Source organism: Pogonomyrmex barbatus, unplaced genomic scaffold (genome assembly GCF_055798465.1).
Source record: "Pogonomyrmex barbatus isolate J1 unplaced genomic scaffold, ASM5579846v1 scaffold17, whole genome shotgun sequence".
Lineage (NCBI taxonomy): Eukaryota > Metazoa > Arthropoda > Insecta > Hymenoptera > Formicidae > Pogonomyrmex > Pogonomyrmex barbatus.
This window is the reverse complement of record NW_028297113.1, coordinates 7,456,840-7,471,550: the sequence shown is the minus strand read 5'-3', so window position 1 is coordinate 7,471,550 and position 14,711 is coordinate 7,456,840. Positions and strand designations below refer to the sequence as shown.

The window sequence follows — 14,711 nt, the reverse complement described above, 5'->3', positions numbered from 1 at the left end:
AGAATTTTAAAAGTATTGATGCAAAAGATCGGGAGAAACGTTGTATCTTAATCATCCAACTCCATACTTTTACGCACAAATATTATATTTCTTTCTTATTTATCTCAAAAATATGTAATTTATTTTTTATCTATAAAGATTGCTTGTTAATATATTTCTTTTATACAATATGTAGAATATCTATGTTTTAGCATCAGTATCAAAAGTATCAAAAGTAAAGTGTCACAGCAAATGAAATATCAATAAGGTTTCTTCAACGTTATCATTTAACATTTATTTGTACTTTTTATCGCTAAATATAAAAGAAATATAATTTATTTAAATTGCCTGATCCTCTCTATGCGCCAGTATGTTTTTACCCCTTTTAAAAATAGAGGATTAATATAACTTATGAATCATGTACAAATTCTTGTTATCTACACTGTGGTATGCTAATTATGCTATAGCATGAGTTTAATAATATAGATACGGATAATAAATATTGACAGTATATTAACAGCATATGTAAATTGCCGTTAAGAATTTGCATAAAGTAATTTTAATAATTATTCCTCTTAATTTTTTAAATCATTTTGTGTTGCATGACTATTTCTGTCAAGGATAAAAAATTGCCATGAATATTCCAATTACCAAATATTCTATTTGTTCCTTTTTTTTTTATATTGATGTTCAAAGATGTAGAAAAGTTGAAAATATTTATTTGTAATATGATATACAATTCATTCATAGGTACTGATGGATATGTTTTATCAAGATGATTGTACAGAAGGTCCACAAAGTAGTTTGGGTGCAGTTGTTTCACAGACTTACGAAGAGTCTGTTCGAGACCTCATTCACGATGAACGACATTACATTCGTGATCTACATATGATTATCAAGGTAATATGTAATAGATATTAGGAAATATTTAAATTTTTTCGAGAAAGATATTTAAAAAATCAATTTTTATTATTAGGTATTTCGGGAAGAAATTGCAAAGTTAACGCAAGACAAGAGCGAGCTTGAGACGCTTTTTAGTAATATTACAGATATTTATGAAGTTACAATGACGTTGCTTGGCAGTTTAGAAGATATAATGGAAATTACGGAAGAAAAGCAAACGCCTACAGTTGGCTCATGTTTTGAAGAATTGGCAGAGGCAGCAGAATTCGATGTTTATATAAAGTGTGTATTGCATTATACAATATATTATACATACATGTATAATATTCTTACTAATTATATTATATCGCTAGATATGCGAAGGATATTAATAGTCCAGCTAGTCGGGAAGTTTTAACCAATTTATTGTCGAGACCGGAAGCTAGTGCGGCTTTACGAGCAGCAGGCCATGGTTTCAAGGAAGCTGTTAAATATTATTTGCCAAAACTTTTAATGCAACCTATATGGCATTGCTTCCTGTATTTTGATTACATAAAGGTATCTTCTTACCTGCCGTTGTATATATAGAATAATTTTTGTGATCCTTACTTTTTTTATTTTTTTTTTATTTATTTTTTTTTTTTTTCGAAATCTTAGGTTTTAAACAAGCGCACACCCAATACAGAGGATGGCGAAACTCTGGAACAGGTCCAAGGCTTGTTAAGACCATTACAAATGGAATTAATGCAATCTGTAGCGAGTCTTCCAAAAAAGGATACTGGCTTGCGGATGCAAAGTAGAGCAAGAAGACAGGCGGCACTAGAGAAGACTAGTGAACTACAAAAGACTGTGGATGGCTGGGATCAAAGAGATATCGGGCAGTGTTGCAATGAATTTATTAGAGGTAATAAAGAAACTTCTCTTTTTAATATGTCTTTCAATTTAATAATTAATTAATACGTCCACAATTATTTTTTACATTTATTGATCAATAATATTTGTAGAGGATACATTGAAGAAAGTGGCTAGTAATGGACGAAGATTAACAGAAAGGAAAGCTTTATTGTTTGATGGCTTGTTAGTATTGTGCAAACCAATTGGTAGCAAAAGAGTTAGTGTTACTGTCGCGGCGGGTATTGTTGCAGTCGGAGTAGGTGGACACTCGACTCATCAAGGTGAATTCCGACTGAAAGAGAGACTTTTCATTAGGAAAGTCGATATTATCGATAGAGAAGATACCGAAGGTAAATGCACATTTTTATTATTTTATTATGTTTTTAAATTACGCTCGTATTTTTTCACTTTGTAATTGAAATATATTTACAGAATTAAAAAATGCTTTTGAAATTGCACCAAGGGACCACCCTAATGTTATTCTTGTTGCCAAATCTGTCGAGGACAAGAATAATTGGATGGCAGATTTAGTGATGTTAAACACAAAAAGTATGTTAGAAAGAACTTTAGATAGTATTCTCTTGGACGAAGAAAGAAAGCACCCTTTGAGATTACCACCGTCTCATTTGTATAAATTTGCTGAACAAGACAGTCCGGAAAATATTGTTTTGGAAGCCAGAGAAAATGGCGGTGTTCCTTTAATTAAGGGTGCAACTTTGGTAAAATTAGTGGAAAGATTAACTTATCATATATACGCTGATCCAGCTTTCGTAAGAACATTCCTTACTACTTATAGGTAAGTAATAGCATCGTATTATATTAATCCTCTTCGCATATGATAATTAATTATTTATTTTGTAGGAGTTTCTGCTCCCCTCAAGAGTTATTAACATTGCTAATAAAAAGATTCGATATACCGGATCCTTCATTAGTTTATGGTGAAGAAGAAAAACCTTCTGTATGCAAGACAGCTAGAGAAGATTGGAAAAGATATAGGAAAGAATTTTGTCAGCCGGTGCAGTTTAGAGTTTTGAATGTTTTAAGACATTGGGTTAGTGTGATGTCGTTTAATTTGCGTTTACAATCCTTTTAAAAAACGCTATTATTTCAATTTTCATTCATTTAGGTGGATCATCATTTTTACGATTTTGAACGTGACAGAAATCTTTTGGAAAGATTGCAATTGTTTTTGGATACGGTTAGTGGTAAATCTATGCGGAAATGGGTTGATTCAGTCATAAAAATTGTCCAAAGAAAATGCGAACCATCCGAACAACGATCTATCACGTTTAGTTTTGAACGATCTCCTCCACCGATAGAATGGCATCTTAAAGTTCCTGAGGAGGAATATGGGATACTCACGGTATGTAATTTTTTCTTTAATTTATTTTATTATAGCAATATCTTTTTATAATACATTAATTTGTTTGACGATACTAGTTATCAAAATATAATGAAATAATTTATTAATTACAGTTACATCCTATCGAATTAGCAAGACAATTAACACTATTGGAGTTTGATCTATATAGAACAGTAAAACCCTCCGAATTAGTCGGATCTGTTTGGACAAAAAAGGACAAGGAAAAGACATCACCGAATTTGCTGAAAATGATCAAGCACACAACAAATGTAAGTTTTTTTTTTTTTTTTTTTACTTGAAATTATCGATTAAATATATCGAGATATATCACATGCTTATTGTTTTACAAACTAATTTTATTTTTATTCCTTTTATGATTTATTAGTTTACAAGGTGGCTAGAAAAAACAATAGTAGAAGCTGAAAACTTTGACGAGAGAGTAGCCATTGTATCACGTGCAATCGAAGTAATGATGGTGCTGCAAGACCTTAACAATTTTAACGGCGTTTTGGCTGTTATCAGCGCTATGGGGTCGGCTTCGGTTTTTAGATTAAAATTTACGTTTCAAGTATGTCCAATTCATGCATACATTTTTGTAGAATTCTTGAATTATTAAGTTATTCTTTTTTCTCATATGTTTATTTTTATAGCAATTACATGCACGATTAGAAAAAGCGTTGGAAGAAGCGCGAGAGCTTAACAATGATCATTTTCGGAAGTATCAAGAAAAACTAAGATCTATTAATCCACCATGCGTACCATTTTTTGGTAAGCGTTACAAAATGATGATCTCTTATTACTACAAAAAATTAAATCTTTTTTTTTTCCCCCTTTTATTTTAGGTATGTACTTAACCAATATTCTGCATATTGAAGAGGGAAATCCAGATTATTTACCGGGAAGTCCGGAGCTCATTAATTTTAGCAAACGCAGAAAAGTAGCAGAAATAACTGGCGAAATACAACAGTATCAAAATCAACCCTATTGTCTTTCAGTGGAACCTAGAATAAGACAATTTCTTGAAAATCTGTGCCCTTTTGATCCTAATATGAAAGATGCAGATATAAGCAATTACTTGTATAATAAAAGTTTAGAAATAGAGCCAAGAGGATGTAGGCAACCTCCACGATTTGTAAGCGTTACTTAATATATGATATATAAAAATAATTATTATTAATATTATACACTTTTTATTTTTTACAACAGCCACGTAAATGGCCAGATTTGAACTTGAAATCGCCAGGAATCAAAGCTAGGAGCGGAAGATTACCAGCTCCATTACACGTGGTAACGTCCAGTGTAAGATTACACGATCCTCCAACGGACGCGTATTCCCATGAATTACCGGAAACACCACCACATGTATCACAAATCACAGTTCCACATATAGTGGATCACAGCGTTTTTGCTCCTGTCTTATTTGGTATATATCCATATTTAAATTGTATGTAAATAATAATTATAAATATATAACCCTCGCATTATTTTTCCATAGCTGTGCCACTTCCGGCGTCACCTAGTCCACCCAGCATGTCGACGCTTTCGCTTGCTTCGTCAAACAGCAGCCCTCAATCCCCTGGACATTTCTTTACTACACATCATCAAAGTAATCACTTCATCTTTAATACCAGCACTATAAACATGATAAGTGATTCAACGTGTCTACCATTGCCAGGTGGAAGCCCCAGTGCAATACCAACACCATCATCTCCTAATAATATGTCTTCTAGCCAACTTCCACCACCTATACCACCAAGATCTAAACGACGAGAAAATTCATGTAGTGAATCACCACAACAAGTAAGATTTTAAATTAATTAAAATTCGTTTAATTAAAAATATTTTGCATAAGATTTGTGAAAAAAAAAGATAATTGTGATAATTTTTTTTCGCAAAAATAAAAAATTGATTTTAAATAAATTTAGGCAAAACAAGCTCCAAACGCACCAATTCTTCCTCCGAGAGACGATCTCTCGCCACCGCCGTTGCCACCACGACTTCCAGCAAAGCTGAATCCAAGTAGTTCGGCATTACTGACACGCCGAAATTCTACTTTAGAAAATACATGTTGTACTATCGTTCATCCACGGAGACATATGTCTTTTAATAGCCCTAGCCCTACAAAACTTCCACCGACGCAGCCTAACGGTGAGATAACATTACCGCATAACATTATTGCGAATTTGCAGATTTTGTATCATAAATATTTTTATACTATTAAGATTTATTCTGATTATATATATATATATATATATATATATATATATATATATATATATATATATATATATACACTGTATTTTAGGATCAGTGACACCGAGGTTACCACCAAAACCTTTACCGGGACGTCCACCTACTACCATGTTTAATTTTAATGCTCCTCCTGGACCTAGCTAAGTGATGCCTTTCCTACAGTTCTATCTTTTTATCTTGTCGAAAAACAATGTTTTCAGTTGCAGCTTAGTCTATTCAGTAAATAAGATTAAAATCTTTCTTGCCATAAGAATTATAAGATGAGCATGGTTTAATACAGATGGATTCCAAAGTATTTATCTATCGTAATACTTTGATAAACCATCAAGTAACAAGAATATTAATGAAAACTTGATGCATTCTGACAATTAATTAATAAACAATTATAAATATGATAACCTGATAAATCTTCAGGTCTAGTGTCTGGAATAGCCAATGCTTTGTGTTCACCACATTTTATATTTATCTTACTGAATAGACTGTGCTTAATATTAGTTACCTGAATGACTTCCTTTCTTTTTTCTGAATCCCCATTTCTCCTTCAAACACAACTGTGATATAGTTTTTGAAATATAAAAAGATATGTTAATGTAATTAGACATTTAGATTTTAAAGTAATAGACATAAGAAACTGATGTGTATCGAAATGAATATACATGTATACATATATGTACCAAGAAAAGCGTACATGGAAGTCTATACACACACACACACACACACACACACACACACACACACACACACACACACACACACATATATATATCGAGAGAGGGGAAAGAGAGAAGAATACATGTATATTATTATAGATATATCACTATTCACACACACACACACACACACACACACACACACACACACACACACACATACACATATACACATACATATATATATATGTATATATATGTATATATACACATATGTGTATACATATGTAATAGCGATTGTAATTTTTAGGAAAAAATATGGCATTATGTAAAATAAAAAGTATATTGTGTAACATTTGTAATAATTCTCAACTTATATCTATGTTTTTTTACAATGCATTTGGTAATAATTAGGAACAAGAATGTTGAAAAGCATAAACGTAAGTTTATTATAGAATTTAAACTTATGAGTTATTTTAAATGATACTGAGAGTACAAGGAACATTTATACAATAGGGAGATTTGGCTTTATTTTTTCTGATTATTTTCAAGTAATCGAATTATATATTATTGGAATGTACACATACAGAGACAGGTAACACTTGATTTTTTTACGGGACTTCCCATACTGTGGAGCTGTCGCTGCGTCTGCTATGCCTAACGTCAGCATGAGCATCTAAAACGTCGCTCAACTTGCTGAATCGTCTGGCCCAGCTTCCTCTACCGATACTTCCAGCCTCTCTCAAAACCGAAAGCAAGTCGTCATCGTCTTCTTTCCCCCTTATTTCCTTCTCGTACTTTTCTTCCTGTGCGATCAATCGTTCACGTTGTAGCTGAGTTGTCAGAGAATGCGGTACAGCCGGTATTATGTAGCTCATAATACCGGTAAGTGCGAAAACCTGTAAAAACGAATCTTTTTTTCTAACGAAACGGCTAATTTATTGCCTCATTAAAGAACAAGTTTATCGACTTACAACATGCTCGAAGACGACAACGAAGGCTAAACGCGCGGCAAAAACGTGCCAGTATTGTGGACTGAGTCCGTAAGGATCGGGATGGTCGGGACCATTTCTGTAGCCTCTATACTGACACGTTTCCGGATGTTTATCTTCCACATCACTTTTCATATCGTCGCGATAATCGGAAGTATTGAATTCTGATAGAGAGCTATCGATGTAACCCACCAAATCATTGGTGGGCGAATAAACGAACGCATATACGCTTCTCGGAATGAAGTCGGACGTGTACGCGATAACAAAAGCCTGAAATATATATTTTCATGATCGATTGAATACTAGTATGACTTGTGTGACCTAACGAAATTCGTTTCTATATGCATTTACATTTGATACCACCGCCACGTAAGTTACACCCCTGAGAATACCAAACCAAGCGCCAATATCCTCCACTCGCTCGGCCAACGGTCTTCGGGCTTCCTTAATCATTTTGTACGCGTCCAATCTTATTTCAGCGATATTATTCAATAAAGCAAACAGAGGTGCTAATGGAAACGCTGCCACAAACAATGTCACAAATCCATATTGCAGAACTATAAAGATAAACAGCAGAAAGAAAAATATTTGTAAAATGTTTGTAAAATGATATTCCGTCGCATAAAATGCATAATGCGAAACTCACTCATTTCTAAATATTCGTCGAATAAAGCTAGTCTTCCCGGGTCTTGAAGTTGATAATCTTTTTCCCAACAGGTATATCTTCTGTCATGGTTCTTAGTCGCCGCGACTTGTGTTCTCTTACGCCACCAATTCCACATTTTCGGCGATAAAATCTCGACAAAATTGTTAAAGCATTGTTTACCAACCATTATAATCGCAAGTTGAATACAGACTTCCGAAAGGCAACCAGCGGGATCGCATACATCTGTTTTGATGCGATAAAATTCCGAGGCTCTCGCATCTGCATCACCAGGATGAACGAAAAATCTCCCCTAAGACAAATGAATATGCGACTCGAAATCCGATCAATCAACGTCGTTTAATGCTATATGTTAATATACCTTGAAAAAGGCGATGTAAATCAAAGAGGAGTAAAAGTTGACAAATTCGAATAAAAAGATTTTAAATGTATAACTAGCTTCATATTCCGTCTGCGTTCTTGGATTTTCCATATTGACCATCCAACGTGCCAAACGATGATATATTCGTGTGAGTATCATTATTATCACCAAGTTAATGAGAGCGGCAGTCATGGAAGTGAATATCTTTGCATGTCTTTCTAAAAAAGTGCCACCTCCACCATAAAAGACGGCGACTAACGAAATGCGATATACAATCGTCCCTAAAACCGCTCCAAGAACTACGCATATCTGCGTAAAAGTAATGATAATAATCTGTGATAAAATATTTCTTTAACAAAAAAAAAAAAAAAAAAAAAAAAAAAAAAAAAAAAAGAAAAAATGGAAGTGCGTAATATAATTACCATAAAAAATACCATCGAACCAGTAGCTAAAAATCGGATGGCTTTAGACCATCGAGGCAAGTACGGTTCCCTTTCTTTTGTCACGGGATTTATTCGGAATGTTTTAACGGATGTCTCGAATTCAGGTCTGGGTTCTTCATCATACTCGGCATTTTGAAGATCCCATTCCCAAACGATCACAGCTTGTCGTCGTTTCCAAAGTTCGAGAAACGTAGTAGCTATCATACATGCAATGAGAAAGTTAAAATACAACGATACAACGATACGTGCGATCGTACGAAAAAAAATGTTATCCACTTTCTCCAGTCTTACCCCAAAAAGACATAAAAATAGCAAAGAAGACAGTTGCAGGATTGTCGAATAAGTAAGTCAATTTCGAGAATATACAGGAATCACCGAGCCTTTGATAAGTACACGCTTTATCACAAAGAGGACACAGAGTGATATTTCCTGAAATGTTGCATTACATAAGATTAAAAACAAATTATCGCAAAATGAATTTTTTTAATTATACGAGTCTTAGATTTAGTCTTAGATTTTACGCAAAATATAATACGCGAAGAGTTTACCAGCTAAATTAGGATCGCATATTTCTTTGCTAGGGACATTGTCTTCACCATCCATGCTTCCAAGACCGTAAACGAAGCATAAAAGTCCTACTACTGCCGGTGCATATAAGCATTTCGTGTAAAAGCCTAGCCACGCGAAATAAAGGGCGACTTTCTCACCAAAGTATCGTCTTATTAACCACAACGGTTGTTTTTTATACCTAAAAGTATGATATATGAAAAATATGAAGGATAGTTTTTCAAGTATTATGCGAATAATTCAATTTTTTATTACCATTGTGCTGGTCTCGCCCATATTAAATATAACAGATATCTATCAAGAATTTCTCCGTTACGCATGGGTTTGTTATAAGGACCTTCGTGCAAAGGAAAACAATCGAGGTACGTTCCGTCTGCTAAAAGCCTGCGAATACCAGATTTCTCATGATTCTCGTCATATCTCGCTCGCAATAATATTTGCATCACTATGAGCGATCTCTGGGCGGGCGTATAGGCATTGTCTTTCTCTTTCACGATAAATCTGCGGGACAGGAACGGGAAATTCAACTGGATATAATTGAATTTGATTTATACGCGTCGCTTAAAAATACCTTTCTTCACGATCGCCGGAGTCTATGTAGTCATAAAAATGTGGTTCCTCGGGATATTTGGATGTATCCCAAGTGTGTATCTTATGTATCCATTTGGCACACCGCATCCATCGTGCCCAGAATTTCGACATTTCTTTGGCACTGTCCGTATCCTACTTTTAAAATTTGGATATTACTTACGCAAATATATGGAATATATAACTATACTAGAATGTGCCTGACCAAATGTTCTTAAAAAGAGACGCACCCAAGTTTGCACAGGAATCGTTTTGAATCTTTTCGTGGGTAGTTTCAGGCCCATTACTTCGGCATATTGCACTTTGATTTTCCAAGGTATGTGTAATTTTAAAAAGTACGTTTTTCCATCGAACGAAGTCTCCTTTGGTTCGAGCTCTAGTTGCAGACCTTCTTTCAAAAGATTCTGTTGAAAAACCTTTCTCTGCTCTCGTCGACGAGCTTCCAATTCGGTCATAACTCCTTCGTTTTCTTCTTGATAGACCAATACCATATCGATTCTTCGGTGACCGTCGCTAAAATTAAATCGAATTGGCTAATAATACCGCGAAATATTAAAAAAATTCTTTTAAAAGATGACCTAATTCGATAACGACAACGTGTCATCTCACACACGCATGTTTTACATCGAGCGTTTCTAAAAATAAAGGACAGCTTCTAAAATAAATTACTTTCCGCACTTTTCTTTCCCAAGTTGTTAGCTCTCGAGTATGTTCGAGTAACGATAAAAAAGAAAAGAAATAATAAACAAATAACAATGTTCTAGAGTCTAGAGAATCATATTAATGTTCTAGAGTCTAGAGAATCATATTAATAAATTCATCACAATAGAAATGAATGCTTATGTTCCCCTATATGTATCGTATGTGTATACGTAGCACACGTCTCGGCACTCGATTGTCGAAGACTCAAAGGAGGTATCAAAATAACTCGTGACATATCGTCCTGGTGGACAACTACTCACCGAAAATAAAGTAACTCGGGATCGATTTCCGTTTCCGCCTCTTTCGGCGGCAATGAATCTCCGCCGGTTTCCGCAAAGTCCAACGAAACTGGCGTATCCGGCAGCGAATGATTGATATCCGGACTAGTGGGTGCAGTGAGTTTGGGACCTTGGCCAGTTTAAATAGAATTATCATTTTTTTTCTTTTTTTTTTTTTTTTTTTTTTTTTTACCACATATTCGCGACTCATTTTCGAGTCGATTCAATCGGTCGACATCTGTCTGTCACCATTTCGATGTAAATGCCGGATACTTAATAAATTAGAGCAAATAATAATAATAATAATATTATAGACTTTCTTTTACAAGACTTTGCGCGATTCGCTTCACCTTGAAAGCATCCGTAATGCCTATAATTCTGTAGCATAGTTTCGCAAAAGTAAGACGCTATTAGGAAAAAGAGTAAAAAGTTAAATGGGAAGTTAGACCGCGCATTTGTAAGATGATAATACTAGAGCCGAGTCAAACGTTGCATTATTAACATCCGATATTCGTGACACGCTGACATTCGTACGCATATTGATCGAGGTTTACTGACATAGCTTTATTGCCGTTATAGACAACCGCGGGTTTCCACGAGCGACTCGTTCTATTCTCTTTACGTACGTTCGCGTAGATTGTATCGCGTGTCCGATTTATGTCCGATTTAACAAATTCCGTTATTAAAATGTCGTACGCGTGGAGCTGGCTAAAATTAATTTTACTGTCGAGCAAACAAGAAATAACTTTATGCCGTTTGAAGCGCGTGGCGAGAGAAAATTCGAAAACATTGATAAACTATTATCGAGCGTATATACGCTCACGTCGGTCTTGCATCGACCTTGAAACGAGATCCCGCCGATTAACACTACATAAATTAATTCTCACCAAAGGCATCCTGTGCGATCACATTCGTTCCGGATGGATATACGCTGGCTCTCGATAATCTTCTCTTGATACTCGCCGGCGTTCCGCCAACCGGTAAGCCGTTTTTGTCGGGCTCGTAAATGATCTCCCTGCACACGGTAGAGATCAATTCGGGAGATTTCGGCGCATTGGACTCGGTCTTGGTCGATTTCGCTGAGGACGTGCGAGAGGAGATGTTCCCGGAGCCGCTCGATTTCTCATCGTTGAATTGATGCTCGACCGGACTATTGTCGTCGGGGTGAAGAAAATTGCCCCAACTGCTAGGCCTTTGGCTGTGGTTTTGCTGAAATGATTCAGGCGTTTATTCAGCTTTTCCACCGGGTCATTACTTTAGCTCGTATGTCCTACTTCCGGTAATTCCGGTAATTTTGTAATGGAATTCGTCAGCGATAAAATAAGCGAGAGATTAAAAGAAGACTATTCGCGAAGACGCGATAAAACGATTGGACGATCGTTATCTTAATTATCTTTAAACGCCAAAAATAAATAATATAAATGCTTGGTTAATTTGACGATTTAGCAAAAAAAAAGAAAAAAAGAAAAAAAAAGAAAAAGTATATCACGTCGGTTAGATGATTAGACTCGATGTAAATGTAAGTAACATGCAAGTTTGGTATAATGAGTACTCTTTCGCTTTACAGCTCTCTGATGAGATGATAGACGCAGATATCGATCCGAGCTGTTTTGATGTATTTATTAAGATATGTGCATCTCTATGCATTTAGATGGATCACTTAGATATTAGAATCGCGAACTCGGCGTAAATGTTTCGCGTTATCATTCGTCCTATTTTCTCTATATACATATATGTGCTCGCGCTACACTTGACTGTAGTACTTTGCATATTTACATATATATATGTATATTACTAAACGGTAACTCACTATGAGAAATATTCTCACATGCGCGGGATGCAAAACCGATTTTTGGAACGGTGCTAAGTATACCTGGCTGTCATCGTCTACTTGCGGCTTGTTATCATCCATGTTGATCTCCTCCGTGTTTCTTTTAAGATACGCTCGCACAGCTCGGAAGACTTTCGATGGACAGTACTAAAAGCGTCGACGATCGGTTCGATAACATCTTTTCTTTTCTTTCTTTTTTTTCTTTTTTTTTTTTTTTTTTTTTTTTTTTACGAAAACGACGGACTTTTCGCGATAATTGTTCCAACTCGTCGATTACTCGTCGATCCGGGCGCGACAAGTCGAGAAGAATTCTTCGTTTCCCGAAAGGATCATGACGGGATGGTCCGATGTTTCTATGACGCCGTCGATACTTCCGGCGAGCTTCTTTGATGACGTTTGTTAGTTAATCGCAAGGGAAACGGGCATCGATTGATGTCGATAGCTTGGATAGCCACGGCAGTGGCCTCGTATCGGTGAAATGTGAGTCGTTGAATTATGAATGAAGCGCGACTCAACCCCGCTCGAAGAAAATGCGATTGGTGGTCAGGGTCTTGCACACGGAATGCCCTTACGAAGGTACGAGCGAAGACACTTCGAAAAAAAGAAACCTCGCCCATTTAATCGCCTCGGGGATGTTTTTACGCAGCGAAACATGATGTCGGATCGTTAACGCGTTTTAATTCAACATCGTCGTGTTCAGCGCTTCCATTCGTTTCCTTTAACTTTCACACTTGAATCGATCGTCTATATATAATCATCCGCAATTGGTTTGTACTCGCCTTCATTCCTTCATTCTTTTAATACCTTTAAATTTTAAACAATATTTTTCCATATTTATCGTTCTTTCTGCCATTACAATTCGCTTCTTCTTTTTTAAATCACCGTCAGTCGCAATGGACAATCACATCAAAGATCTCAGAGTCCGAACGAAGAGAAAGTGGAGTGAGATTAAAGTTTACACGCGTAATTCGTTGTATCTTTTATCGTGTCGAATTGTTGAAGAACGTATCGGACGAATCGTCCTCGATCGAGCCGCTCTTTCGCGACGGTAGTGTGACATATACTGACCAGAGGATAACAGAGGAACGATACTTATATATCCGCATACGTATCGCCCCGTCAGTGTCCTTTATTTACGTAGTCGTACACCGCGGGGGTGTGTACACGTGTGCATTACCTCCGTCTTCGGGGGTGAAGATTTCACTCATTGTGAGAAGGGGGTGGAAGCGACCGAGCGGTGGAATGTCGAGGCTTTCGGAATTACTATGGTTACCCAATGGGCACAACATATGTGTTACATATGTCGCGTTAATGTATCGTCGTCGACTCTTCCTTTGAGCTTGAACTTGAAATGTCGGCTTCGCGGGCCGCGAACGAAATAAAAACGCGCGAATGGTCTATGCGACATTCACACTCGTCGTTCTGCGAGTCGCGCGCAAACACGAGGATAGTCTTTTACAAACCGAGGATAGTCACAGAGTTTTTAGAACACGGTATATTTACTTTTTAGAAAATTGCATCTCAATCGAACGAGTTCAGCATTGATTTCTCCGATCGAGCATGGCATTTATTTGCACAAATCTACGTTACTTTCCTATTTCGATTACTATCTCGCATTGGCAAAATGAGATTTACCTTAAGGTAAAATGTGTACTACGCAGGGTTTTATCAATTTTCTTAATTATATATAAAGAATTTTATTCAAGTCTATAAGCTAAATTTAATTATTCGAGATCGCTCATGCATTGAAATCAAATTTGTTCAAATTGATACATTTAAAATAAATATGAAATATTTATATTAATCATTCGTGTCTATTGACTCTTCTCATGTACCTAGTCAATTTTTTCCACTTATGCTAATTCAAATACTTCTTATTTATTATTTAAAAATATATTTATTATTATGCTTAATATAATAATGCCTTCTCTTTCTGTTTGTCCTTCTCTCTTCTCTTCATCTTATTGATTTTCGTGTAGATATAACTTGCTTTTAATTTTTTTCAATCGTCTCTGCTAATATTTCCGCAGCGTAATATAATAAATGAACTGTCGGTAAAGTAGCCAAGATCGAAAATAATTTATTACATCACAGAATTACGGTCGAGAGATACGAAAGAGCTCGAAATTCTTTTTCCGATGATTCTTTTAAAGAATTTTACTCCTACGAGATACCTGCACCTTCGATAATTTTAAATTTGAGGAAGATCATTCGAACGAATTTAAATCAATCGCGAAAACGATCGAGTTGCGTCAATAATTTAT

At 35.7% G+C, this 14,711-nt stretch overlaps 2 protein-coding genes across 8 annotated transcripts in view; one reads left to right on the top strand and one right to left on the bottom strand.

Moving 5' to 3' along the window:
• The window catches only part of Sos (Son of sevenless), a 10,611-nt gene extending 4,237 nt beyond the window's left edge, over positions 1-6,374 (top strand). For 3 of the 6 annotated variants that reach the window (XM_089074339.1, XM_089074344.1, XM_089074345.1), the window contains 16 exons: positions 730-879; positions 956-1,164; positions 1,236-1,419; positions 1,519-1,765; positions 1,866-2,105; positions 2,188-2,551; positions 2,617-2,806; positions 2,882-3,118; positions 3,232-3,387; positions 3,504-3,686; positions 3,769-3,886; positions 3,961-4,250; positions 4,325-4,541; positions 4,614-4,918; positions 5,044-5,266; positions 5,424-6,374. In XM_089074339.1, the coding sequence (XP_088930465.1) occupies positions 730-879; positions 956-1,164; positions 1,236-1,419; positions 1,519-1,765; positions 1,866-2,105; positions 2,188-2,551; positions 2,617-2,806; positions 2,882-3,118; positions 3,232-3,387; positions 3,504-3,686; positions 3,769-3,886; positions 3,961-4,250; positions 4,325-4,541; positions 4,614-4,918; positions 5,044-5,266; positions 5,424-5,515 (3,405 nt within the window). In that variant the 3' untranslated portion in view covers positions 5,516-6,374. Of the gene's footprint in view, positions 1-728; positions 880-955; positions 1,165-1,235; positions 1,420-1,518; positions 1,766-1,865; positions 2,106-2,187; positions 2,552-2,616; positions 2,807-2,881; positions 3,119-3,231; positions 3,388-3,503; positions 3,687-3,768; positions 3,887-3,960; positions 4,251-4,324; positions 4,542-4,613; positions 4,919-5,043; positions 5,267-5,423 lie in introns of all 6 variants that reach the window. The other 3 variants (XM_089074342.1, XM_089074341.1, XM_089074340.1) reach the window with 2 other exon arrangements.
• Positions 6,375-6,446: 72 nt separating this feature from the next.
• On the bottom strand, positions 6,447-14,704 carry LOC105423632 (anoctamin-4). Of its 2 annotated transcripts, none has more exons than XM_089074350.1 (14): positions 12,427-14,704; positions 11,504-11,825; positions 10,599-10,746; positions 9,867-10,149; positions 9,620-9,771; positions 9,304-9,549; positions 9,030-9,229; positions 8,773-8,910; positions 8,461-8,678; positions 8,039-8,347; positions 7,660-7,969; positions 7,365-7,570; positions 6,996-7,283; positions 6,447-6,920 (listed from the first exon to the last, which is right to left on the bottom strand). In XM_089074350.1, exons 1-14 carry the CDS (start codon positions 12,526-12,528, stop codon positions 6,633-6,635), a joined length of 3,210 nt encoding a protein of 1,069 aa, XP_088930476.1. In that variant the 5' UTR covers positions 12,529-14,704; the 3' UTR covers positions 6,447-6,632. The 2 variants fall into 2 exon arrangements, with proteins under 2 accessions (XP_088930476.1, XP_011631748.1); XM_011633446.2 differs by having other exon boundaries at positions 12,490-14,704.
• Between the last annotated feature and the right edge of the window lie 7 nt (positions 14,705-14,711).

What these genes read in the sequence shown, in the direction of transcription:
- LOC105423632 (XM_089074350.1), bottom strand. Translation starts at nt 12,528, where the DNA reads ATGGATGATAACAAGCCGCAAGTAGACGATGACAGCCAGGTATACTTA. An exon ending in CGATTCCTGTGCAAACTTGG is followed by an intron (nt 9,772 to 9,866) that starts GTGCGTCTCTTT and finishes TTTTAAAAGTAG; the next exon opens with GATACGGACAGTGCCAAAGA. An exon ending in TATTTTTATGTCTTTTTGGG is followed by an intron (nt 8,679 to 8,772) that starts GTAAGACTGGAG and finishes CATGTATGATAG; the next exon opens with CTACTACGTTTCTCGAACTT.